This window comes from Emydura macquarii, unplaced genomic scaffold, assembly GCF_026122565.2.
Source record: "Emydura macquarii macquarii isolate MOO-44397 ecotype Brisbane River unplaced genomic scaffold, CSIRO-AGI_Emac_v2 contig_1644, whole genome shotgun sequence".
In the NCBI taxonomy this organism is placed as follows: Eukaryota; Metazoa; Chordata; order Testudines; family Chelidae; genus Emydura; species Emydura macquarii.
Window position 1 is genome coordinate 13,154,117 of NW_027131781.1, and position 27,244 is coordinate 13,181,360.

A 27,244-nucleotide genomic window follows, 5' to 3' on the forward strand; every position below is an offset into this window, starting at 1 on the left:
TTATGGGCCAGATCCTCAGCTGACTTCATTTAAGCCACTCTGACTCACACCAGCTGAAGATCTGCCCTAGGTTTATGTTCCAGGAATTCTGTATACATATGTATGCTTGTATTATACACATGGAGAAACACACACTGGCCACATACCTATATACCAAACTAAAAGATTTAGAACCAAATGAATTAGAGATGGAAAATACTATTAAGTCCCAGTCAGTTTACTAGCCCTTTGTGAATGGGGGATGGGTCCCTGAAGGACGTTTTCTAGTGTTTTGATGGCTGCAGTTCTAAACGTCCCAAAGGGGCTTCCACAGCTTCCCATGTGAAAATATTCCCCAGCCAAGCACATCTCACCGTCAAGGAGATTTCCTGATAGTCAGGCTACCTTTCCCTTTCTTATCTCCATCCCATTGCTCCTAGTGATAACTTTCATGTACAGTGCTTCTCTGACACTTCTGAAAACCTGCAACTTTCAAACTTTCACTTTTCATCGTCATCGCTTAGCCAAGCCTCAACACAGCCAGGCCTTTTCATCTTTCTTCATAAATCAATGCTCCCCTCATCACTTCTGCTCCTCTTCTCTAAGGTCTTTTGGATTTGTCAATACCTTTTTGGCAATGTGGTATTGTGGCTGGGAGCCTGCCTGTATAAGAAAGTAATAGCTGAGGTATGGCTGCAGCAGAGGCTTATGGAGCAGGGACTTATCTCCCTACTCTTTGATGGGATCGCTCTGTACATATAGCCTCACTGGCTTTTATGCTGCCATATCACACAAGCTTTGTGGTGAGCTTCCCCTTCCCAAGGTATTGTAGATGGTTCAAAGGGGACAGTGTTTACTCCAAGAAAACAGGATGTGACCGGAGGGGCAATTATACAAGTTCACATTACAGGGATTCTATTGTGTGTGGAACAGAACTAGTTTGATGCTTTACCAGCCACCTGAGTGGTGTAATGAGCTGTTAATGGAATACATGCTTTATAATCAAAGACACTCTTTCAAATGCTCTCTCTTACTGTGTGTTTGAATTTGGTGCTTGTGAAAATGAAGGACAGAAACCATTAACTAGAGGCAGTGTGGGCAGGCCCATGTGGCAGGTACACTTGCTCTGCCAGTGCACTTCAATCCTGAACTCTTGGTATTACAGTCATGGACCCTGATATGCCTCTGTTGATGCACCTCAGTCCCAACCTGCAGCATGGCCTGACCTTCCAGAATTGCATTCTCTTCACGTAGTCCTGCTGGTACACCTCAGCCCTGACCTGTGCTATATCCTGCTAATCCAGTCCTGTGGCTCTGTTAAAGCTCTGGGCCTCCTATACCCCAGCTCTGTGGATGCAATTCAATCCTGAAATGCAGCAACACCTGCTATTCCCATCCAAAACCTCCTAGTACAGATAGTTCTGTCAAAACACCTAGTTTGTCTCTCTTTCCCCTTCCACTGTGTGTCTCAGACACCCTGTGTCTGTCTCTTCTGTCCCACATATGGCCTCTGTCCCCACCCCCTGAACCCACCTTGCCCCAGCTGAATTTTTAAGATATTTAACATCCTCACATATGTGCATAACAAGGTTTTTCACTACCATCCCTCTGCTATTATGACACCAGAGGAGGAAGTGGTAACACAGTGTTTCAGGAGCCTATCACTGGCTTCTATGTGTTAGAACTCTAATTACATGGTAACTAGTGACCTTGTAAGTGCAGGGTAATCTACTACATAGTACCAGGGTAAATTATCTGGGTGTTTCTGTCTTCTTCACTACAGCCTTATCCTGAGATCGAAACACAGCCAGTTAAATGGTAATTAATCTCTGAACATCTTACCACCTTCCCATTCCTGTGTTCAGTAACCTGTGAGAGCATGTTATCTCTGCGCAGTGTCAGGGTACTGGCCGCTTTGCTATCATTACGGAGCAAGAGTCAATGCTTTTTAAATGTATAAAGTTGCTGTGTCAAGACTCTGCAACGCTGTCAGTGAAGCAGGAGGTGGCTGCAGCACAATGCACCACACTGTCTCCATGTCAGCGCCTTGGGAAACAGTTTGTGACTTGGTTTCCAGAGCTGCTGAGCGCCTGCAGCTCCCCTTGGCTGGATCTGTGGGTGCTCAGCACCTCTGAAAAGCAGTCCATTCATGTCCATCCCCAGAGATCCATCCCAGCAAACAACTCTCCTGTGGGACAGGTGTGGGAGAGGGGGGTAGCCCTGTTCAGGGCAGTTAAGAGGAAAGGTTTGCTCTGTGCCAGAGCAGTCTGACTGGACACATCTGTGCGTGTGACTGCAGGGAGGGGGATTTCTCTGCTCTGAACTGTGCCACCTGCTTCTCCCTGCTTCTAAAGGGTGTGCAGTGTAAACCTCTGAAAGGGACAAATCTGGGTTTGCCCAGTGATGATACTTGGAAGAAGGAAGCAGTGTGCGGGGGAAGGAAGGAGCGATGTGGGAGAAAGGGGTTAGAGATTTCACACCACCTCGTTTGTGAGGTGGTGAGGAAAGCAGGTGGAATTCTCTGCTAGCCTTTGAGGGAGGGGGAGCCCTGCCAGTAAACACCACTTGTATTTGTGTGTTGAGTCACCCTCTGAACTCATCAACAGTAACGAGAGAGAGAGACCTGAGCGTTCACTTCGGAAAATCTGAGGTAAAATGTCAAGTGCACCAGCTTTCTCCTTCCCTGCGAGAAACTCTTAGCCTCTGCCCACACTCACACTATGGGTCAGGCTGAAAGCTTCTGTTCCCATCACAAGAATTAATGCTGACCCTCTCAGACCTCAGCCATACCCCAGGGACCTGCCTGCCCTACAGCGCTCACCCACCCGAAGGAACCATCCTTCCCACAGAACCCCCCCCCCCCACATATCGTCCCCCTAGCTGATGTCCAAAGGCCTCCAATCCACTGATGCCAACGGATGCTCTGCATGTGAGCCAGGTGTTGGAGGCCGATGCATATATGGCCCATATGATTTTTAAGGTGACTAAGTCTATTTTGCCTGCACTTGAGACCCATTTAGGTTGCTCCCTTTGGAGCGCTCACAGTTCAAACAGTAATGGCAGCAATGATGTTCAGATCATAGACTAATAAAATCTTCTAATTTTTGTTGGAAGGATTCAGGCGGGTTTGATATAGTCCTTATGGCTTTTTTTTTTTAAAAGTTTCCAGGCCCAGTTTTCAAACATGAGCACCAAAACACACGGTTCAAATCCCGCATGCTGGAGCTGAGCTCGTAGACCCCAGACAAAGAATCATAGGAATGGAGCACTGGAAGGGACCATAAGAGGCTCCTTGCACTTAGACAGGATTACGTATATCTAGACCACGCCGACATAGGTTTGTCTAACCTCTTCTTAGCCCTGCCTGTTCTAGGTGAATATGTGCCAATTTAAATAACGGAATGTGGGACTTATATGTGACAGATATGGCTCTGTCCCAGGGTGGACACTGGCTGCTGGTTATCTCTGGCAGCAGACAGTGCTCCACCCCTACTCCCAATCCACCCACTGTAGTGATGAAGAACCGTTATGCTGCCCTGGCAACGAGCGATGAGGAATCACCCCCAAAGGTGGAGGAGGAGAAGTCATGAACCCCCAAGGCTGGAAGGATCGCAGCCACCACTCCCAGAAGGAAATGTAGGGTAGTGGTGGTTGGTGACTCTCTTCTGAGGTGGATGGAGGCATCCATCTGTTGGCCTAACATGGCATCCTGGGAGGTATACTCCCTGTCAGGGGCCATATCCAAGATGTTACTGAGGGACTGTTGAGGATCATCCGGCCTTCTGACTACTACCCCATGCTACTCATCCATGTGGGCACTAATGAGACTGCGAAGTATGACCCTGAGCAGATCAGAAGTGACTACAGGGCTCTGGGAATAAGGGTGAAGGAGTTGGGGGCGCAGGTGGTGTTCTCTTTGATCCTTGCAGTCAAGTGTAAGGGCCCAGGGAGAGACAGATGCATCCTGGAAGTGAATGTCTGGCTGTGAGGACGGTGTCACCAGGAAGGCTTCGGCTTCCTTGACCATGGGATGCTGTTCCAGGAAGAAGGACTGATGAGCAGAGATGGGGTCCACCTATCAAGAAAGGGGAAGAGCATATTTGGATACAGATGGCTAAGCTAGAGAGGAGGGCTTTAAATTAGGTTCGATAGGGGCAGGTGACAAAAGCCCACAGGTAAATCAAAAACATGGAGACCTGAGAGAAGGGTCAGAATCTAAGGGCATCATGGGCCGTTATAGCAGGGATAAGGGAGAAACAAGAGAGAACATACAAGGGAAATCAAATCAGTATCTTACATGTTTGCATACTAATGCAAGAAATAGGGGGAATAATCAGGAGGAACTTGAAATGCGAGTTAATAAACACAACTATGACGTAGTTGGCATCTCAGATACTTGGTGAATAATATGCATGACTGGAATATTGGTATAGAAGGGTACAACTTGCTCAGAAAGGACAGGCAGGGGAAAAAGGAAGGAGGTGTCGCCTTATACATTAAAAATGTATACACTTGGACTGAGGTTGAGATGGAAATAGGAGACAGACTGTTGAAAGTCTCCAGAGAAGAATAAAAGGGGTAAAAACCAAGGATGGTGTCATGGTAGGGGTCTACTACAGACCACTTAACCAGGAAGAAGAGGTGGATGTGGCTTTTTTTAAACAACTAACAAAATCATCCAAAGCACAGGACTGGGTGGTTATGTGGGACTTCAACTACTCAGACATCAGCTGGGAAAATAACATAGCAGGGCACAGATTATCCAACAAATTCTTGGAATGTACTGGAGACAATTTTTTTATTTCAGAAGGTGGTGAAAGCTACGAGGGGAGAGGCTGTCCTAGATTTGATTTTAACAAACAGGGAGGAACTGGTTCAGAATTTGAAAGTAGAAGGCAGCTTGGGTGAAAGTGATCATGAAATGGTAGAGTTCATGATTCTAAGGAATGGTAGGAGGGAAAACAGCACAATAAAGATAATGGATTTCAAGAAGGCAGACTTTAGCAAACTCAGTGAGTTGGTAGCTAAGATCCCACGAGAAGAAAGTCTAAGGGGAAAAACAGTTCAAGAGAGTTGGATGTTTTAAAAAAAGACATTATTAAAGACACAAGAGCAAACTATCCCACTGCGTAAGAAAGACAGGAAGTATGGCAAGAGACCACCGTGGCTTAACCAGGAGATCGTCAATGGTCTGAAACTCAAAAAAGACTCCTACAAAAAGTGGAAACTAGGTCAAATTACAAAGGATGAATAAAAAAAAAAAGTAAGTAGGGACAAAATTAGAAAGGCCAAGGCACAAAACGAGATTAAACTAGCTAGAAACATAAAGGGTAACATGAAAACATTCCACTAATACATTAGAAGCAAGAGGAAGACCAAGGACAGGGTAGACCCATTACTCAATGAGGGGAGAAAAACAATAACAGAAAATATGGAAATGGCAGATGTGCTAAAGGATTTTTTTGTTTCAGTTTTCACCAAAAAGGGTAACAGCGATTGGCGTCTAACACAGTGAATGCCAGTGAAAATGAAGTGGGATCTGAGTTTAAAATATGGAAAGAACAAGTTAAAAATTACTTGGACAAGTTAGAGGTCTTCAGGTCACCAGGATCTGATAAAATACATCATCAAATACTCTAGGAGCTGACTGAGGAGATATCTGAGGCATTAGCGATTATCTTAGAAAAATCATGGAAGATGGGAGAGATTTCAGAGGACTGGAAAAGGGCAAATATAGTGCCAATGTATAAAAGAGGAAATAAGGACAACCTGGGGAATTACATAACAGTCAGCATAACTTCAGTACCCAGAAAGATAATGGAGCAAATAATTAAGCAATCAATTTGCAAACACCTAGAAGATAATAAGGTGATAAGTAACAGTCAGCATGGCTTTGTCAGGAAGAAATCATGTCAAACCAACCTGATAGCTTTCTTTGACAGGGTAACAAGCCTTGTGGATAGGGTGAAAGTGGTAGATATGGTATATCTTGAGTTAAGTAAGGCTTTTGATACTGTCTTACCATAGTTTATGAGAAGGTCATGAAATACCACCTAGATGGAGCTACTAAAAGGTGAGTGCATAACTGGCTGGAAAACCATTCTCAGAGAGTAGTTATCAGTGGTTCACAGTCAAGCTGGAAGGGCATATTGAGTGAGGTCCCTCAGGGATAAGTTCTGGGTCCAGTTCTCTTCAATATCTTCATCAATGATTTAGATAATGGCACAGAGAGTACACTTATAAAGTTTGCAGATGATACCAAGCTGGGAGGGGTTGCATGTGCTTTGGAGGATAGGATTAAAATTCAAAATGATCTGGACAAACTGGAGAAATGATATGAAGTAAATAGGATGAAATTCAATAAGGACAAATGCAGAGTACTCCACTTAGGAAGGAAAAATCAGTTACACACATACAAAATGGGAAATGACTACCTAGGAAGGAATACTGCTGAAAGGGATCTGGGGGTCATAATGGATCATAAGCTAAATATGAGTCAACAGTGTAACACTGTTGCCAAAAAAGCAAACATCATTCTGGGATGTATTAGCAGAGGTGTTATAAGCAAGACATGAGAAGTAATTCTTCTGCTCTACTCTGCATTAATTAGGCCTCAATTGGAGTATTGGGTCCAGTTCTGGGCGTCATATTTCAGGCAAGATGTGGACAAATTGGAGAAAGTCCAGAGAAGAGCAACAAAAATGATTAAAGGATTAGAAAACATGACCTATGAGGGAAGATTGAAAAAAATGGGTTTGTTTAGTCTGGAGAAGAGAAGACTGACATGATAATAGTTTTCAAGTACATAAAAGGTTGTTACAAGAAAGGGTAAGAAAAATTGTTTTTCTTAACCTCTGAAGACAGGACAAGAAGCAATGGGCTTAAATTGCAGGAAGGGCGATTTAGGTTGGACATTAGGAAAAACTTCCTAACTGTCAGGGTAGTTAAGCACTGGAATAAATTGCCTAGGGAGGCTGTAGAATCTCCGCCATTGGAGATTTTTAAGAGCAGGTTAGACAAACACCTGTCAGGGATGGTCTAGATAATGCTTGGTCCTGCCATGAGTGCAAGGGACTGGACTAGATGACCTCTTGTGATCCCTTCCAGTCCTACGATTCTATAGTCGTTTTGCACACTGAACCCTCTGAGTAAATTGCTCTATAGCCTATACTGTACTGTAATGAATTGGCAAGTGTGTGTGTGTGTGTGTGTGTGTGTGTGCGCACATGTGCACCATTGCTCTCTACTGGATGGAATCTGCACTACAGTGTGTCATAGGCTCTTTGCTAATACAAGATTCAGGGGAATCTCCTTCAGCCAAAGTGTAGCCTGAGCTCTGTCCCCCCTGTACTTCTGTGTTTTGATACCGTTTTTGGTTACATGATCATGCACCATTTTCCCCCAGGAGCCCTGCTTCATTCAGTGTGCATGCTGGACAGCGAATGAGACCAGGTTGTGTAGTGATTTAGTCTGAGGCCCAGAACATTTCACCTCATTCACTGCAGATGCTGTATGGTGTGTAGTGAATGATGTAGAGGTCCCCTGGTAGAGGATAGATAGCCTTGTGGCTATGTCAGTGACTTGGGACTCCTGAGAGTCGGGACCTAGTCTTGCTTGTGCCACAGATTGGCTGTGTGACCACAAGCAAGTAATTCACCTAATCTCTCTGTGCCTCAGTTCCCCAGCTATAAAACGTGGAAATAAAACTTCCAGGCTTTACAAGGGTGCTGTGCAGATAGAGGTTTGCGAGGTTCTCAGACATTGCAGTGATGAATAGCACAGAAAAAGACAATAAGGAAGGAAAAGGATCCAGTGCCAAGGTTGGATGGGGTGCAGCAAATGAGACATGGGGCCACTCTAGCAACACTAAGAAATAATGAATAACTGCCTGTATTCCCTGAGCATTGTCCATCCTATGCACTCATGGGGCATGGATCTTGCAGGAATAATAGCTAACAGTTTTCTAATTAAAGACTGTATTGTGATGCATACATGAGAGTGCAGAGTTAAGGTTGCACAGGCAGCCTTGACCTTTCCAGTACCTGACTTTTGCATGCTTCACTTTGCAACCTTTATGTTCTTTCAATGCAGTATTTTTGTATGGATTGTGTGAGATGTGTGAGTTAAGCTTCCTACTTCTGAGCTAGGTATCCGCTGTTTAATAAAACATTAACTAATTAAGAAAAAAAGATCCTGCTTTGGTGGCAGCAAGGAGAACGGAAAGAGAGAGACCTGTGTTCAGAAAGACACCTGTTACATATGCATGTGTATCTCACACCTCTTGCTGGGTTCTAATGCCTGGCTAACATTTCTAAGTAAATATTTCCCCCCAGACAGTATAGTGTGTTCTTTGTATTTGCAATATATTGAAGTTATTGAATGGTTGTATTACTAAATGGTATAAGACATGCTATGGGAATCTGTTCATCAGCATATTTTCTACATTGGAAAAAAATAAAATCAATAAAAGGAAGTAAGAAATGTGCAGGTGGTTAATACAATTATAAGCAAAGAGCCGTTTGCAATGAAACATTGCAGCCAAAGGAAGACAGAGAGAGAGTGTGTGTGTGTCTGTGTATATAGATACCTTGAAATAAGACATGCCAGAGCTCAGGGAACATTGCATACAAGTATGGTACCATTCCCTTGTCCAAAATGTATCTGCTCTCGGTGGGGTACTGCATTTATGATATTGCAAACAATACCAGGTATAGCACTTTCTAGAGTGATTGGTCCCATTAACTTTCATGGAGACTGCTCCTAGCAGCCAGTGCTAAGCCCAGTGGTAAGTGTTTGCAGGATCAGGCTCACAGTTTGCAGACACTTTGGATGAAAGGAACTACAGAGAAGTCACATGTTACTATGTCTTGCTGCAGAAGTCAACTCCAGTATTTGTTCAGGCACGAGGACAAGAACGAAAGACAAAAAGTAGTGTGAGCACACAGGGGAAAATCCTGTTAAAAAGACCCTTCAGGGCAGAGGATACGAATGACATCAGGCCATGTCCTGCAGTGCCATTCTGGTTACTGCATTGATATGCAAGGAAGCAGCAAAATCATATTTGGAGTAAAGCCTGTTTGACTGCTGCCATATCCCCTATAAAGTCTGTCCATGCTGTATCTAAACTCACACTATTACGCGATTCTGGTGACAGACATAAACGGTTAGAGCCCTAACAGCAATGAGGAAAGTCTTCCAAGATACAGTCAGGAACTTAACACAGCCTATGCCTTATTGGAATCTCTTTCAGCTACACGGAGAGGCTGTTTATCTGTATGAAGTTGCCGTGTGGTAGGTTGCTTTCCCGTCCCACATAAGTGGCGTGGTCCCCTTCACAGCTATATGCACTGCGGCACACCATCCCAAAGCCAATCCCACAAATCATCACATGCTCAATCCATACACGTCCCCAGCCTTCAAACTGCCCCCTGGAGTTGAAATCCACTCACTGTTTTAGCTGCTGGTGGTGCTAGTCTCTGCCGCTGCCACGCTGCGCTGAATTGGCCCTTCGGATGCGGCCCTTCCTGACAGTGAATGGGTGAAAACAAGGGAAGGAGAAAAACAAAAGAGAAGGGGAGGGGGAGAGGAGGGAGTATGGGGGGGGGATGAAGCAGGGGGACAAGAAGGGAGAGGGTATGTCTTTAACTGAACTGTATGTCTTTCACTGGCTGCAACATTCCAACAGCTTTACAACACTCATCGTGTGAATGGGGTCGAGACAGATCCCCACGACTGTCGTGAGGCACGGTGTACCACTGCCCTGCACGCTGGTTCATTTACACCAGTGCAAAGGAGTGAACAAGGTGATAGGCCTCTGTGAATTGGATTCCTGACCTTCAGGGTGCAATCCACTGAATAACACTGAGACCATGTACAAAGAGACCCCTTCTCTTCCTGCAAGACAGGAGAAATTGTAAAGGGCTGGAACGGTCCCCATGTGTCTAACTCCTAAGTGTTTCCAGTCCCTTTTCTACTAAACATGCTCCTTAGAGTGCACTTGTATTAATATCACGGCAGATGGGACATGGGCCAGGCCTGCAGCTTTTACTCAGCCAAAGCTTCCAGGGAACGTTTTGCCTGAATAAAGACTGAGGGCCTGATCCTGTGAGGTGCTGAGTGCCTGTCACTTTTGCTGAAGCAAATGGAAACTGAAGGTGCTCAGAACCTGACTGGGAGTGCCCAAAGCCTCTCAGAATTTGGATCCTTGGAGAAGTTCATAGAATGAGGCACCCACTATATAATGGAGGGTTATTTGCCAGCACTCGTATTGGAGAGATTATCCTTGTATCTAATTTTGCAGACCAGTAATAGACCGGTAACAAAGATGCTATGGTAGCTTATGCTACACATGCCCCTCAGCATTAGGGGCCACTGAGGGCAGCAATATAAAAGTGGACTCATGAGAGCAACCTGTTCCACTTTCATTTGGTTTACAGGTATCCTAGACCAGAGCAGCAACATGTCAGACAGAAAGGCGTTTGGCCTCACAGTGATTCAGTAATCTGCCTTTCCATGGTAACTTCCACCTCTATAGTGTTCTTCATCTGAGACTCTTTACAAACAACAATTAAGCCTCAAAATACCCCTGTGAGGTAGAGATGAATTATACCCATTTTGCAGACAGGGGAGCTGAGTTTATGGGCCTGATTTGCAGTAGTGCAAAGATAAGCAGCTTGTGGTGACACCCTGGGTTACATTTACAGCACTTCCTCCCCCTAGTCATTTCAGTCACATTTTGGAAATACAGGAGCCTATCCTGCAAGATTATGACTGGCCTTGAATTCTACCCACACCAGTTGGAGTGACAGATGCTCCATCCCTCATAGAATTGGGCCCGAAGAAGAAGAAAAAAAATATTATTAAAGAATGGAGGAGAAAATACTGAAAGAAGCCTTTGGCTGTATCAGAGCAGGAGATCCAGGGGCGACTCTCACCGTGCAAATAATGTTGAATGATTGTGGCAGATACTCTGAGATCAGTGGATAAGTCCTCTCCAGTGAACTGGACTCCAAGGACAAAAATTAAAGCTGTGCATGTAGTTGGAGAGCCCTGAACATTTCCATAGGCGGCGCTTGAGAACACAACACATACTGCTGCCAAATGAAAGCAAAGTAGTAAGTGGGTTGGGGGGGGGCATGCCCCCTTAGTTATATGCACTGCATCTTTTCACCATAGTTAGGGATACAAACTGAGGGAACTGCTGTCTGACTGGCTGAAAAGCCTCTAAAATGCTTTGCTCTGCACCCAACAAATCAAGTGACTGAGGAGTGGGAACTGGGTGAGGAAAAGATTGAGAAAATGATTTCAATGTTATTTAAATTTCCTCTGCCTTAAAATGTTACAGAATTAGAAAAGTCCACCACAAAACTCCCTCAGCCACCTGCGGCACAGGATGGGCATCAAAACGATACAGAGCCAATGAAATCATCAGCAATGGAAACACACACCAAGACAGCCCCATACAGAACGCAAATCCCACCTCAAACATGGGGCTGAAAGAGAAACATCTTTCCTCTGTCTGATTCATTGCCACGTGTTTATTCCAATAACAAATAACTTAGGGAGTGAGAAACCTAAATTCAATTTACATCTCAGGCCAAGTAAATAGGAAGAAGCTGCTGAATCTGATATAAAACCCAATGATCTCATATGTTTTCCTCAGATGTATTGACAAAACTAGGAGTGAAGTTACTTCCCTGCTGCTATGGGATACTGGCAAGGTATTTCAGATCTAACGGTATCGTATGTCATCACTAATAACTGTGGAAAAGGAACGGGGATTTGGAGTAAAAAAAATATAAACATTTCTTTCCCATGAATTCTTTTGACAATCTGATTCTGCAAGGCCCACATAAATGATTCTCCCCTCTTCCCTCAATTAAGTGTTTAAAGCTTGGCATGCCCAGAAAGCGAATTATTTTCAGTTATGCTCAGCACTTGAGCCACCCTCCCAAAAAGTTTCTATTTCTATATATGTGCAATTTTGTGCATCACTGCCCCTGACTGTACGTGGAGCGTGCTATCTCTGAAAGCCTGGCCCTAAATGGTCCGTTTCTTAAGGACAGCTGTTTGCAAATAGGGTCTTTCTCCCTCTTTTGTCTCCAGCTGGTTTGGAGTAGGAGTTCTCAGAGGGTGGCTGGGAGAGGAGGTGGATTAGGAAACGGAGGGGGAAGAGAGAGAGAATTCAGGCCACGCAGGAGTCAGGAGAAACATGTTCTCTTCCCATGCAAATATCTTAATTACAGAGGATGTGGAAGATATTTGTATGTTAATTTTCATTGCTAGATCTTCAATTTGTCTTTGAGAAAGGCCTTTTGCACCGGAGGAAACCTTCAAATCTATCCACTTACAAAGCCGCTGCATTGCTCAACACTTTATAAAAAAAAAAAAAAAATCAAGCCGAGACATAATTTACCAAGCTCCCATTAAACTCTCATGAATTCTCTACCTCCCCTTCCCTTGCTGATCACCAATGTGTTTGTGGTGAAAAGACAGTTCGCTACCCTTTTCCTCTGCTGCCCCTTCCTGCTCGTGATCTTGTAGGCACTCCCATGGAGATGAATGCAGATGTCACAACATTAAGGGTGAGGAGCAAGCAGGAGGAGGCAGCTGAGCAACTGGGGAGCAGTGGAGAATATGGGTGCAGCACAGGTGGAGGAGAGAGACTTGCTACATCCAATTCTTAACTCATTTCCCTGAACATGACAAAAGCTTTTTTAAACTATCACGTGAATTATTTTTCATCTTCTCTGTCGTTTCCGGTGCCACCTGCAGCTATAAGTGGAAGTATCCAAATGCTCAGGAAACACATTTCTCATCCTTCTTGTCTGTCATTAAAAATGAAGCCATCACTGTAATATCCAGGTACCACCCTAGGGTCAGCTTTTCCAGCCTGTTCCCTCCCCTTTGCATGGTTCTGGTGGCACAAAGGGACCAGACACTGGTCAGAACTCCCTATCTGCGGCTTCCCCTAGGCATATATCTAGTTCCTGAAGTGTTCTCCGGGCAGCCCTTGGCATATGAGAGATAGGGAATGGCATGGCTAGAGCAAACTCTGCTCCAGCAATCTCCAGCTGATAGTTATCCACTGGGGGCCACAGCTGGCCAGCATAGATTACAGCAGGCTCTATGGCTTCTCTAATCTATGATGGGGCTGGAGGAAAACCAGCTCTAGGATCAGGGAGCCATCAACAGCTCCCTTTGCCCCTAGATTTGTTTGCTTCACCCAGCAAAAACTGGCTACAGCCGCTAATCCAGCCCTTAGTGGCTAAGCATAATTGGAATCTGAGCGGGGGTAAGCAGGAGAGGACCCTGAAATCTCACCAGAAAGCCTGCTGTCTCTCAATTCGCAATACAGTTGTGCAGGTTCAAGAAGCATGGGCTATTTGGACAATCATCTGGATTTCTTTGTGTTGAACAAAATGGACTGGTGTTGGTTTGCCCTTCACTCATATGGGTCCGCCTTTGATTGATTACCCACAGCTGATTGGAATTTCTCCAGACCATACTGGTGTAGAGATCATGAGAACAGGGTATCGTGGGAGACTTCCTGTATTTGCTGGTTTTTGGTCACTTCATGCTGAGCGAATGTGCTTTTACACCATGGCCAGATGCTTTCATGTCTTGTGCAAACAGGAGGTGCCAGGGCAGGGTACAAGTTAAAGGAAGAGAAAATGGAATAAAGCTAACTGGACAGCTTCTGAAGTCACCACATGTCTGAAATTTAGCTCCACTGATGAGTGAAGGCTTAAGACCTCAGTTCAAGCTCTTGATGAAGATTTTGGGGAGCTGCATTGAGCTCTGGTTGAAAGCTCAAGCGTTGGTTAGCAATGAGTGACAGTGTGAGAGTTTGGTTAGCTCTGGGAGTCCACTTAGCTCTAGGGAAGCTGGAGGGATGTGGTGACCTCAGGCACAAGGGCCTGGATTTAGTTTGAGCTCTGGATAAAGTTTTGGAGTTCCACTGACGCTGTGGGTGAAGGTTCAGGTTGGTTCTCATTTTATCCGAACCAGTTTACGCGCATCATCCACTCCTGACAATGTGATGACCGAAGGGTCTGGTGGCATAAATCCTGAGCTGGTGGTGATGCTAGCGCAGAGGTCAAAACCCCTGGTGTGGTTGGCAGGCTCGAGTTTTCACTAGTTGTTTGGCGGGCTGGAGTTTTCGCTAGTTTCGCTAGACTATTCTTCACAGTCCCCTTTTTTCTGTGTGCTTCAAAGAAGACATCACTAGACCGGTGAGAGGTCTTAGCCAGCCACATCCCTCTCATTACGGAAATTAAATGAACAGCGTATACATCAAAACAGCAACCCAGCCATGACATGGGCAGGTGGAGGGAGGAGAAGAGTGGGGTGGGCTGAGGGCCAGGTGAGGGGAGAATTAGGGTAATTTCCATTCCTGAGAAAATGCCATGAATTACAACACAATCTAAATGCCCCGATTAATTCCTCTGCACTCACACTGTTTTGTGAAGGGCTCTTATATCAAAGAGGGAGAGAGAACCTTTACAATTTTTTCCCCATTCATGTAAAAGTGGGGGTTGGAGGAGGGCGGGGAAAAGAGTCTGGATAAAACACAAAATGCTGCTCTTACATCTTCCTTTCAGGAGATGATAAACTGTACTGTGAATTCAATTTGCAGAGGTTTTATAGGAGCCGGAATGATATCAAAGACCAACACATTTAATATTGTGCAGTCTTTTCCTGCACACACAGACACACAAACCACCCAGTGAGGCTGGTCCAGGGATGCTTATCCTGCATTGCCATACAAGAGTCTCCCCTGCCAAACTCATCACGAGTGGGTGACCCCCAGTCCTGCTTTCTCACTTCTGATTGTAAGCAGGAACTGGTGCTCTGAGTAGGTAGCACGCCAAACCTTGAATACTGTGCACCAGCTGAGTAAGAAGCAGCATGGGTGTACTCTGATGGGAGTCCCACCCAGTCTCCATCTGGGAGGCTGGGGACTGATGTTGGCACTCAGATAGAGAGGTATTAAAGTGGGGAGAATGAGCTTGCATAGAGCTCCCTAAAAGGATGCAAAGTTACAAGGAAAAAACATTCCTCCCAGTAGTGGAGGTCTCCATTATCTGGCCAAGTTCATTGCAAGTCTCTGGCAATCAGTTTGAAGGCACATCTGGATCTATTCTGAAGGTCTCCAGGGTACCCTTCTGTTACTCAAAGGCACCTTCTATAGCTCTGAACGTCCCCGACAGCGCTCATGACTCTTTCTGTGTGTGAATCTAGTGCACACTCTGCCATGGCGTCTCCTCTGTTATGGGAAGTCCTTAATTAATCGGAATACTTTGCCCTGCTCCTAGTTCCTTTCATCTGCAGCTCTCAAAGCATTTTTACAGACATTCAAATTTCCAGCACCACCAGGGGGTAAATCGTCTTATCATGTCCATGTTACAGAAGGGGAGCCAGAAGGACAGAGAGGAGGCGTGACTCAGATCAATTAGTCAGCGTTAGCGCTCCACGGTGAAGCACTATGTGTGGTGCGGGCTGCACGCGTTGGTATAGCACGTCCGCAAGGGTGGACTGGGGCAGACATTTTGGAAGTGACTGGTTTCAGTGTCTCAAACTGGGATGTGGAGGGAGGGGCCTGCCGAGTTCCTACACACACACAGTGTCGTGCACAGGCTTCTGGTGCCAGCCCATTTGCTTCAGGGAAGTCTCCTCGAAGAACTGCAAGAGGGAGGAGAGTGGAGCACCCTTCAGCAATGCCTAGTGAGAAGTGGCTGGTATTTCACGGACCATTATTTCTTCAGTATTCATCGAGGAAAGGGGGTTAGCGCTCTGCTAATTAGCATTAGTCAAATGGAATAAAGTAAGGACAGAGGGGCGGGTGCCATATCCATTTCCCCCACTGTTGCCCAGTAAACTTGCGGCAGATTTCGAAGAGGGGAAGGCTGTCGGATTAGCTCTAAGCACTAGTCCATTTTAAAATAACTTTGAGATACAGGTACAGTAAAACCTTGTAACTCTTCTGGGGATTGGCTGGGACGCGATATTACATCCAAACTTGGGGCAGGGCGTGGCACTCTGCCTGCTGGCCCTGCCGTGCTGTATCTGGGCATTTTTCTTAGTGCTAACAGCCCCACAGTGAATGCCCACCACCGTCCTGAGGCCTGGAGATGGAGAATACAGCAAAGTCCCAAAGCGGTAGGGGAAAAGAGAACAGGGACATTATATTCATGAAGGATCCCATAGTACTAAAATAGCACGGGAACCGATGTGCGAGAAATGCCAATGGCTAGATTAGAGCTGAAACTCTTACCAGAACTGAATAATGATGGGGACTGAGCTCTGCCCAGTGTTGCTATACCAGGAATGATGTCATAACGAGCTTTCACTGCTTTCCATGCTACCAAACTCCCTTACTCTGATTGGATCTTTGTCCTCACTCCTGCTGTCATAGCCACAGTAGCTGAGCACCATTGGATGTTGGCTACAGAGAACCGAGGACCAAGATTCTCTTCCAAAGACTTAGAAATGTCACCCTTCCCCTGGCCTCCGACCAGTACTAGCAAGCACAAACAACAGCGCCAAGCAGAAAGTATTTCATTTAAGTCGGAGAGGGGATGAAAAATGAGAAATGGCCTGAGCTTTCATCCAGAGCTCATATTAATTCTGAGCCACAAAGGTGACCGGGATAAATTCTTTTAACTTTTCATTTTCCTGCCCCTCCATGCTTCTGGCCACAACCCACCAGGCCAATGACAAAATATCACCAGAAAGTATCGTCTTCCAACATTTCCAGCCAAATTTTACAGACTTGAGGGGCTCACACATCACCGGTGAAGCATCTAATTCAAGCTGAACTGTTAGAAAGGCAATTCACCACTCATTAAAACACCAGTGACCCTTCAGTTGCCAGGGGTATTCCTGACACTACAATCGCTTCTCTCTCTTTTTAGGAACCCAGTGAATTCACTGAGGAGATTCATCATCCCATCAACACTTGCAAGGGCATGTGCCGAGTTGCGATCTTTCTCTGAGATAGTGCCTAAGAGAGGAGTGTGTGAGTGGGTGTGAGTGAGTGTGTGTCACCTACTTCTTGGGACCCAACCACAATCCACACCTGGAGCACCCTCTGCTTTTCCATTCCTGCCCACCCCTACCTCTGTCAGTCTTGACCTGCTACACCCACTGCTGTTCCAGCCCTTGCACATAACTCTGCTGATGCATCTCCGTTTTGACTTGCAGAATCCCTGCTATTCCAGTCCTGGGCTCCCCACATAGATCTGTTGCACCTAAATCCTGACCTGCAAGACCCTCTCTCCCTGACCGCAGTCCTGGATCTTTTCTGAAAAAGACTCCATTCATGAAATTAAAAAAAAAAATCTTTTCTCACCGATATGCAGCTATTCAATTCTTTATTCCCACAGGGACCAAAACCCAAAATGAAATGGAACATTAAACAACGTTTTTCAAAAATGTTCCTTCAATTCTGTGGAATGCACACAGATTTTAGGATTCTGCTCCTCCCTGTCCCACCCTTCCATCTTCCCTCACTTTCTAATCAAAGATTTTATCTCTCATCTTTTCAGACTTGCCAAAAAACACTTCCTCCCCATCCCCATAAGAAACTGTCTTGTCAAAGCAGGTTTAAAAGCAAGAGCTGATGGGATTCCTAAGTGATCCGCGTGGGAAAGGACACATCTGTCTTCAGATTGAACATGGAGAGAGGGAGAACAAATCACTCCGTTGCTTTTGTTACATCAATGTTTGTTTTCTGTATCCAAATGTGTAACAGGAAATTAAGCAGTTCACCTTTGTAAAGCATCCTACTTATGCATGAGCCAGATGGTGCTTTCTCTTTGTTTTAAAAGATTAAAAATGGAAAAGAAAAGAAACGGCTAGGAGTTAACCCCGAACCTGGAATGCAGTCCCGCATTGGATGCTCCTAGTTATCCACACTCAGCAGTGTTGGGAGAGGGCAAGCACACAGACCCAACACATTTAAGTAAGCCACAGACTTCAGAGTACTGCAGACCTGTCAGATCATGTCAGCTTTCACATGGAATCCTTCACAGCATTCTCAGAAAATGATAAATTACAGTATTCTTTTGGGGCCTCAGCCTGGATACACAACACAGTATTTTACAGAAATCACCTGAGAGAGAACTTTGCTCCAGGATCCTGCAGGGCCATAGAGAAGTTGGTTCAGGGAATTGACTATGGGGCTATCCCCTCTGCTTGGTACCATACCCAAAGGGGAAACTTAAAGGCTGAACTCATCAGTCACATCCTTGTGGCTCCATATACTTTGATTATCAGACTTGGGATCTTGCTCTCTGTCTGTGTTGCTTCAACAGCAACCATTTGTGATGACCAGAACAGAGGTCAAATAGCCCTTCATGCAGGGCATAAGCCGCAGGAACAGGGGAGCTCGGAAGCCCAAAAGGTCCAGTTTTAATGCAAGAGACGATAGGACTGAAACTCCTAAGACACATTCAGGGTCCAGAAGCACAATTGTTGCTAAACAGGATTGCTTCCCTTGCCCAGGTTTGCAAGAGAAGCCAATGACACTTGACACCAGGGATAGAGCCAAATGGTTAGTGGCTCACAGTCCCTAATACTAGGGCTCCAGAGTCCCATCCAATACCACTGGTGTCATCACCAGCTTTCTGCCCGGGAAGGTGGCAACTGCTACTAGCAGGGGGCTCAGCAATGCCGAGTGCCACTTACAAACCGCATTCCTCCACACAATTCAAACCCACCAACGCAAGTCAAAGAACGGTGTTTTGCTAGGTGGGGTGGGGGGGAAGGGACAGTTTGAGGGGAAGGCTGGAGCAGAGGACAGAGCAGTTAGGACTCCTGGGTCAGGACTCCTGGGTTAGGACTCCCAGCTATGAGAGAGACATGGCCTGCTGGCTAAGGGACGGCATCAAAAGACGTTGCAGGAGAGAGTGTGCGGTGACTCTGGTCAAAAAGGGAGTGATTTATCTTCTACCCCCTCAGTCAACAGAGACATAAATGTGAGAGCAGACAGGCAGGACCACGGCACAGAGAGTGAAAAAAGCCCAGTACAGTCCCTTCATACACAAAGCTCTTTGCAGTTCTGACTCCCTTTACACAGCACTAGTGGGAAGACAGCAATCTTGCTACATTGATGACTTACAGAAACCCTACTGGGGTTTTCAAAAATGTAGTTAGATGGAACATATTTTTTCTACAGCTATAAAGAGAAGAGTCAGATAATGCCAGCTGGGTCACTGATAGCTCATCTTACTCCAAATCCTGCAAGACTCCTCCATACACCATGCCAACTAACTTCTTATCTAGTCTGGTTCTTGAAATCTCTGCAATGACAGTGCCTCACCCATCTCCATCTTGGCCACTGCTCAATCGCTCTGTTCAGAACTTTTCCCCCAAACTTGGCTTTTCCTTCCAGAGCATCAGTTCATTCCTTGATTGGGAATTAAACACTGAGAGGAGCTGAAGTTCTGAGTGGAAAAGGAGATTTCACTGAATATGCCATTTGTCACGATCCCCTTGTCCATATCCACCCTCCAACTCCCACAAGGTAGCTCCTACCTCATGTTGTTTTAGAACAACATCACCATGGGTCACTCTGTCCCAAGGTGACTGTCTCTGACAGAAATCAAGTGGAGAATCAGCATCCAGCTATGCAGAACCAGACACTTACATTATAATCTGAAATGAATCAAACCCAGAACGTGCCCTTCAGCAGTAGCTCCATTTCTTATCCTGAAAAACTCTTTTTTAAATTTTTTTTGTGGAGGGTGGGGTGGTGAATCCTCTCTAGGATTCCCCCCAAACACCCAATTCAAAACCAAATTTCCACAGCTGAGGAGGACTGGGGAGAACTTCCTTCAGAGACAATCAGTAAAACTCCTATCTCAGCCAGATGGGGCACTGCAGAGCAACATACGGCTATGTGTAAGAACAGAGGAATGTGTAAATATAAATTACAGAAGACAAGGCTAGAAAGAAGCTCCTGAGTCATTGAGTCAATCTCCAGCAACTAGTGCAAGATTAGCCTCTGAATGTATCCCAGGTTTTTGTTATCTAGTCTCCTGCTGAATGTCTCTAATGACAGGGCCTGAGCAACCTACCTTGGCAAATTATTCCAAATAATTCTAAATAATGTTCCTGTTGAAAAAGAGTCCTATGGTCAAACCTAAATTGGCTATTATTTTCTCTCCCATATTTTATGCAGTTATCAGTCACTCTTTCAGTTACCTTTTCTTTAACACCCATATATTAAATTTCTTTAATCTCATTCTACAGTTCACAGCCTCCAATCCTTTAATCAGCTTTGTCACCCTCCTTTGGATTCCCTTTAATGTATCAATGGCTTTGTTTTTTTAAATAAAGAGAGGAATCTAAAACCGCACAGTGTGTGTGTGTGTGTAAAATGGAAAGTGATGAGCCTGTGCGCATCACAGAAAGGGCTGAGCATGTAAAAGACTAAGTGAATGTGTGTAAGTGCATGAGTGTACATTTGTATATGAGTTATAAATGTGTACGGTGGTGTAGGTGACAAGACACAAAGAGTACATGTATGTGTGTGTGTGTGTATACCAGTCAGTGTGTGTGTGCAAGGAAGTGAGTCATGGGCAATTGCCTGGGTATGTGTTTTAGGGTTCATGAGAGCATGGGTGAAGGAATGAACGACTCAGCGTGAGTCAGTATTTCTGGTGGCTGATTAGCATTTCTTAGCCTCCCTCTGCTTTTCCCTTCAGACGCGTTTGGTGGACCTGCCTTACCCTATAGTAATCAGTGCTGTAGACATCTCTTGACATCCCAAAGTCTCCAATCTTCACCAGCAGGTTGGCTCCAACCAAGCAGTTCCTGGTTGCCAGGTCTCTGTGGACAAAGTGCTGGGAGGCCAGGTAGACCATTCCAGAAGCAATCTGGCTAGCGATGTGCAGCATCTGGGACAGCCCCAGCTCCCCCTTGGCCTGTCGAGGCTGCCCATCCACCAGGATCAGAGCATCTGGGCCATGTGCCCTGCAAGGGGGAAGAGTAAAGAGCACAGAAATGGATATCTGAACAATCACGTGGCAGGGAACTCAAACCATCTCCATTCATCCGGGAATCAGGGCATTGGGCCCCAACTCTGAGACCTTCCCAGTTCGCCTGGATGGTTGGCCTCTATGTGCAGGGAAGATTGGCCTCTATGTGGGAAGATGGAGATAAAACAAACATGAACCCCACAAGATCTAGTCGTTCAGTTCAGTTAACTTTGCCCCCATAAAACCTTCTCCAAATATTCAGGTATCTCCCTGTCTTCCGATCCCACCATTCCTTGGCTCCCCAGCGGCCTCCTACTCCCCAAACAGGCTTCCCTTTTCCCACCCAACTCCATCCCACCAACCCCCCCTATGTCTTCCGCTCCTGATGACGTTCCACTGAGTGAGGGGGTCTCTGCTTAATTTCAGATGTCACACGCTCCTGGGCTGCGCCAGGTCAGAGCCCTATGTCCTGCAAATACGTTTGATACCCAACTCTAACCCTGAGGCAGCCCTGGAATCTGTGAGCTTGGACAGAAGCAGCTGAGGCTGCCAGGGATTCGACCCTGCAAAGTCAGGGAAAATCGTGGGCAGCACAAGGCGTATGTATATGGAACAAGTGCATTCGAGGTTGGAACGCAAGGTCAGCCTCATTGCTGCCCTGCCCTCCCAGTTCCCCTCACGTACTAAGCCTGTCTTTGCCACACTACCTCCACCGCGATGTCTCTCCCCGGCTGGAGGTCGCCCTCTGATTGCCTGTGTGGAGGCGGAATAGCAAAAACATTCATATTTAGGGAAAAGCAAGAGATTTTGCGGTGACCTTCTTCCTCCTGACTAGATACAGAACGTTTCCTCTGGGGCTTTCATACCACTCGCTTTGAAATGATTCTTGGCATTTCACCCCCATCATCCACAGTAGCCCTGCAGAGAGCTAGCAAATTGAAACTGCATTTATAAAGGTGTTCCTCCTTCCCTACACAGGGTTAACCATCCCCACCACAAGATCAGAACTGTTTGTCCCTGTTTCTTAATTGCTCGGCCACACTCTAGGGCGAGCTCTGGGATTAGTGTCCAGATATTTCAGGTTCAGCAGATTCCATTTTTCAGACGCCACTTCTTCAATTGCCTATTGCCTACCTGCCACCACAAATACAACCCTAAAGCTCCCCTACGAGACAGCAGGAGGAGCTTTGAAAGAGAAGGTGAACTCTATGGGGGGCACTAGGGAGCACAGAGTGCTGCAGACAGAGGTGAAGAGGTTGCAGAGAGCTGGAGGCTGGAGGTAGGAATGCTGCAGACAGCACAGGGTGAGGGCTGGTGATCCTGCAGAGAGAATGAGCTGGGCTGGGCGTTAGAAAAATGGCAAAGATACTGGGGCTAGTTGCAAAAAGAAGGAGGAATGATGAGAGGATCTGTGGGCTGAGAGAACTTGTTAGGAAATGTTGCAGAGTGCGAGAAGGGATTACTGCAGAGAGTATATAAGATGAATGATTTATGTCTTATTTAAGCATCCTAAAACCTGTTCTATACCAGGAAAATTAACTGTTGTTGACAACAGATGTCAGCAGCAGGTGCAGCTGAGCTGGTGCTGAGTACAGCTTAGCTACAAACATAGGCCAGAACAAACCATGGTGTCTGACACAGCGGGGAACGCAGCTGGCTCGGGTCTACATTTGCAGTTGGACTCTGATCATTAAGGCTCAACTGCGGCTGACACCTGTTGTCAGCAAGAAGTAATATTTCTGGTGTAGAGCGGGTCTGGAAGTGAGCAATGTGTTTCTAGATTGCTATTAGATCCGCCTGCTCAATCCAACTCCAAACAGACAGGCAGCAAGGAAACCTCTTTTTGCCCTGTCTAGGTAAGGAAAACTGATCTTGACCAGTGACCGTGTTAAACATGACCTGTCTTGGAGGGATGCACAGTTACCCACAACGAGCTAACACTTGTAAAAAGGTGAAACTGTGCTTACACTAGAATCTAAATTAGTTAAAATCCTTTTAAATATAACCTATTGTCCTAATGTAGAGAAGCCTTTCTTCCCTCCTGGTGGTTGGGATGGTCCCAGAGAGGGTAGTGTCAACAGGCTAATGAGACTAGTATAAGTGACAACAGTGCATCCAGTTCTATGGAGAAAGCTGCAGAGAGCATGAGAAGAAGGATTTGTCAGTCGTTTTCTCAGAGAGTGGGTCTTCGGTTTACTGGAGACTGTAAAACTGGGCAGATTCTCAGTCCATCGGAGGGGTTTGTTCAGTGATGATAAAACACTGCAGTTCATGTGTATGTGATGGAGATTTGTGTCAGCATGGGGCAGAAATCCCTTCTTTTCAATGAGCACTGTCTCTTTTTGCTCCCAGCTGTTTGGACACTAGAGCTGTTAAAAATTATACAACTGCTACTTTGGGAGCAAGTCTGGAGTATTTAATAAAAGAGGAAAATTGGAGGCGACTGCAAATAGGGGTTTACAATGGAAACTTTAAAGTAACCTTAACGTTAGCTGTTGCTACCACCCACACTTCTGGTTTTACACACATGTATAATCAAAAGGCTACACAAATGTCCAAGAAACAATTGTCTCTGAGCAGGGAGCAAGTCTGGAGTATTTAATAAAAGAGGAAAATTAAAGGCGACTGCAAATAGGGGTTTACAATGGAAATTTTAAAATAACCTTAACTCTAGCTGTTGCTACCACCCAAGCTCTGATTTTAACACACACACACATGCTCTCTCTCGCTGTCTTTCTCGATGGCTAGGCATAGAGAGGGAGACAAACGCAGTAAACACAGAGGGAAAGAGGATATCTGAACACCATAGAAACCCAGAGCAGCCACCAATGGTATGTGCACAGCAGGGGCTCTGCAGCCTTGTCGTACAGAGCAGCTCTCGTGTACTCTCAGGCTCCCCAGTAAGTCAGCTCAGGAGACCCCCTTGGTCCCTGGAGAGAGATGTTTACCCTTCTCCCTGACAGGCTCTTTCGGAGGGAGCTGCCATTTCAACGCTGGCCTTTTATCAGCCAGGACACTGCAATTTGCAGCAGGCCTTTTTGTATTTCCTGACAGGGCTGAGGGTGGCCTGACATGTCTGATCTGCCGCCACCAGTGACGTCAGGAGCAGCCAGGCTGCGTGAGGGGCTGGGAGTGAAGTATGAAGAGAGACCACCCTGTGGCAATCAATCCCCAGCCCAGCTGGCAGGTGTAAATTGAAATGACTCCCCTTGCCACATCGGTCACCTTTATTGTTCACTGTTTTCTCTGAGAGGCCCAATGAGGCATAATAAAAAACGGGGGACTTTTATTTATGGTGCTTATCTGTGGGAAGCCCAGGCTAAAGTGAGCCCTCTCCCATTTTACTGCTTTTTCCATTTCTATTGAAAGGTATAGTTAAAACGCAGACAAGTTCATTTGATTATCTCCTGAGAGCAGCCACCGCACCTCAGGTTCTGGGAGCGAACAGTTATCGAGCTAGCGCTGGGTGAAGTAGGCCACAGCGAACTCCTGCCCGCTCCCGCAGGGAGAAGGACCATGGCAAGGCATGCAGGACACTGCTACACGCTTTGCTATGTCGCTGACCCCAGGCGCTTCAGAGACAGGGGCACATTCGGCCCCTGGCTGACCTGGGGTAGTGTCTGCTGAGGGCAGTGGTACTTAGTTAGGCCTTCTCATGCCAGGCCTGAACCCTAACCAGCACTGAAGTGCAGCCACTGCTGGTGTGGAATGCAGCAGCTACTTCACAGCACACAGGAAAGCTACATAAGGACTTAAGGCAGACAGCGAAGAAGGAGCTGGTGGCCAATTGAAACTGATGGGTGAAATTAAAGAAGAAGGTTATTATCCATCTTGAGATTTGGACATTGTCTGGGAGCGAACTCCCCTTCTTTGAGGGAATGCACTGTGGGATTTTAAGTGACACAACTGGCCGGGGCCTGGGCTTTGTTATTTATGCCCTGCCTGAATGATGGCTCCTCCCACGGTACTGTGAGCTGTTACAGCAAAGGGAGGCATGGCTGGGTTCCCGTTCCAGTTCCCTCAGGGGATCCTCTGCAGCAAGCAAAAGACAGGCCCTATTTATCTGATGTAGAGACCTTCACGCCTGACTCCAGTTCTCCGCCCAGCGCCTCTGGGCTGGCTACACAAAGGACCCAGCGTATGCGCAGGGCTCAATTCCCAGCTCTGCCCAAGCTGACTGCCCAAGGGAGAGAGGTTCCATCTGGCAGCCTGCCTTTCCCAGGACTGCCCTCTCTCTGGCTAATCCCCTTGGTGAGGTTGGCAGCACAGCTGCGTTAGTGAATCAGGCTCGGGGGGGTCCAGGCTTTCTCCAAACTCCCCGAGCTTTGTGGGGTGTTCCCTTGGCCCTAGTGTCTCTTGGAGCCCTCCTATCCCGAGAACTAGGCTGGTGCCTCCTCCCATCCCTGGTAAAACTGGCGCTGGGGTACATCAGGGATCTGAAAGCAGCTCGTGGTATTCCAATGCCCCACACTGCCCACCACGTGACTCCACAGGGATGGGGGCCTAGGGCATCACCACAGCAGGAGGGTAAAACCTCGTTGCTACACACCAGAGAAAGTTCAGTCCTTGGTGTGGTTTTGCATGGGAATTTCACAGCCGCTGGAAGGTGTTGGTTCACCAGCCCTGCAGACTGCAGCTCTCTCTCCACAGCATTCTCCCCAGGCTGCCTTCTGCCTCAAGCCTGCTCTGACCAGATGGATGCTCTCTCGGGATAAGAAGGAAGTCCAGCCTGCATGGCTCTCCATGGAGACTGCCAGCAAAGGAGCCAGTTAGTGCCACGTGTGGGAGTGGCTGTCCAGTGGTGATCCCCGTCTGCTGGAAGCTGGACTGGGAATGACCAACTAATGTTACACAGGTCAAGTAGTCACTGGACAATAACAACTTCTAGGCCTGGTCTACACTTACCGGCAAATTCAGCGGCAGTCAAAGGGAGATACGCAAGCTATGTAGCGTAGCTTGCCTATCTTCCATCAACTGCCTAAAGTTTGTGCCGCACCTTCTCCACTATGCTGCACCAATGGGAAATGCGTTCCCGTCAACACAGCATTACTCTTTTTCTGGGGGTGGATTTATTACGTCAATTTCTGGATCCATCGAGCAGGTCTTCATTTCCACTCAATCGATCCCAAGAAATCAATCTGACGGCGGCAAATTTGTCACTGTAGACATGCCCTTAGTCACTATTGGCTTGGCCTGGATTCAAAGCAGTGACCAAGAGGAGAAAGGTTTCTGTAGCCCCTGGCCTGCTCTGCTCTCTCAGCAGTCAGCTCACACTTACCTTAGGAACTTATTCAGGTCCCCGTGCTTCATGTATTCAAATACCATGATGAGAGGGTCCCCATCACCGCAGACCCCATAGAACTTGACAATGTGCTCATGCTGCAGGTTGGTGAGCAGCTCTGCCTCCCTCTGGAAATCCTTGCGGGCTGCCAAAGTGGGATCTTTCAGAGCCTGGAAGAGGGGAGCACACAAACAGGATTGGGAAGGTGTGAGTCAGAATGACAAGGCCTGATCTCTCCAGCATGGGGTTCTTGGGGATACAGGATTCTGCAGAATGATACGACTTTGCCTGTTGCATGAGGATCTCAAAACCCTTTACAAACCAGTATGAATTAAGCCTCATAGCCCCGCTGTGAGACAAACCAGGTTCACTAGCCCCATTTGATTGATGGAGAAACAGCGAGGAGAAGTGAGTTGTCCAAGGCCACAAAGTGAGTCAATGGCAAAGTTGGACAGACAACCCTGGAGTGCTGGCTCCAGTTCCAAGCTCTGACTGCAGAACTGAGCAACCCACCTCCTGTAACTAGCTGACACTGAGGGGGGCATCCAAGAGTGCCCAAGTCTCTACTGATTTTAGAAGGACTAGCTTGCCTTCCCTCCCATTAATCTACAGTGTCATACCAGCAGGTGCTAGAAACGTCACAGACCTCTTCACTTTCCTGAGACATCCTGCTCCTATCCCACTAAACACCTGATGGTTTGGGGCTTTGCTGTGGGACCCATCACCGAGTTCACGGTCTTCTCACAGTGCTGTCAAAGGGGCCTTTACTGCCTGCCTGTGTGCCTCAACCCGGACCTGGAGGCACCTGCTGTAGGGGTCGGGAAAGGTGGTAAGGCTCCATGGCACCGTTCAGTTCAGCCGAGCCTGTCGACAAGGGACAGCTGCTGCCCAATAGGATGGAGTTTCTTCCTATGTGGGCAGCAGCCCACTTGGCACTCAGTGAGATTCCCCAACTCATTTCACAGAGAGCAGCAAACAGCCCTCAGACAGTAATAGCTTC

At 46.6% G+C, this 27,244-nt stretch overlaps 1 protein-coding gene across 1 annotated transcript in view; it reads right to left on the minus strand.

Annotated features, from left to right (window-relative positions):
• The window catches only part of NTRK3 (neurotrophic receptor tyrosine kinase 3), a 297,966-nt gene that overhangs the window by 18,246 nt on the left and 252,476 nt on the right, over positions 1-27,244 (minus strand). The window contains exons 14-15 of the mRNA XM_067555657.1: positions 26,242-26,414; positions 20,715-20,958 (exon numbers count right to left, since the gene is read on the minus strand). Coding sequence (XP_067411758.1) covers positions 20,715-20,958; positions 26,242-26,414 — 417 coding nt within the window. The remainder of the gene's footprint in view (positions 1-20,714; positions 20,959-26,241; positions 26,415-27,244) is intronic.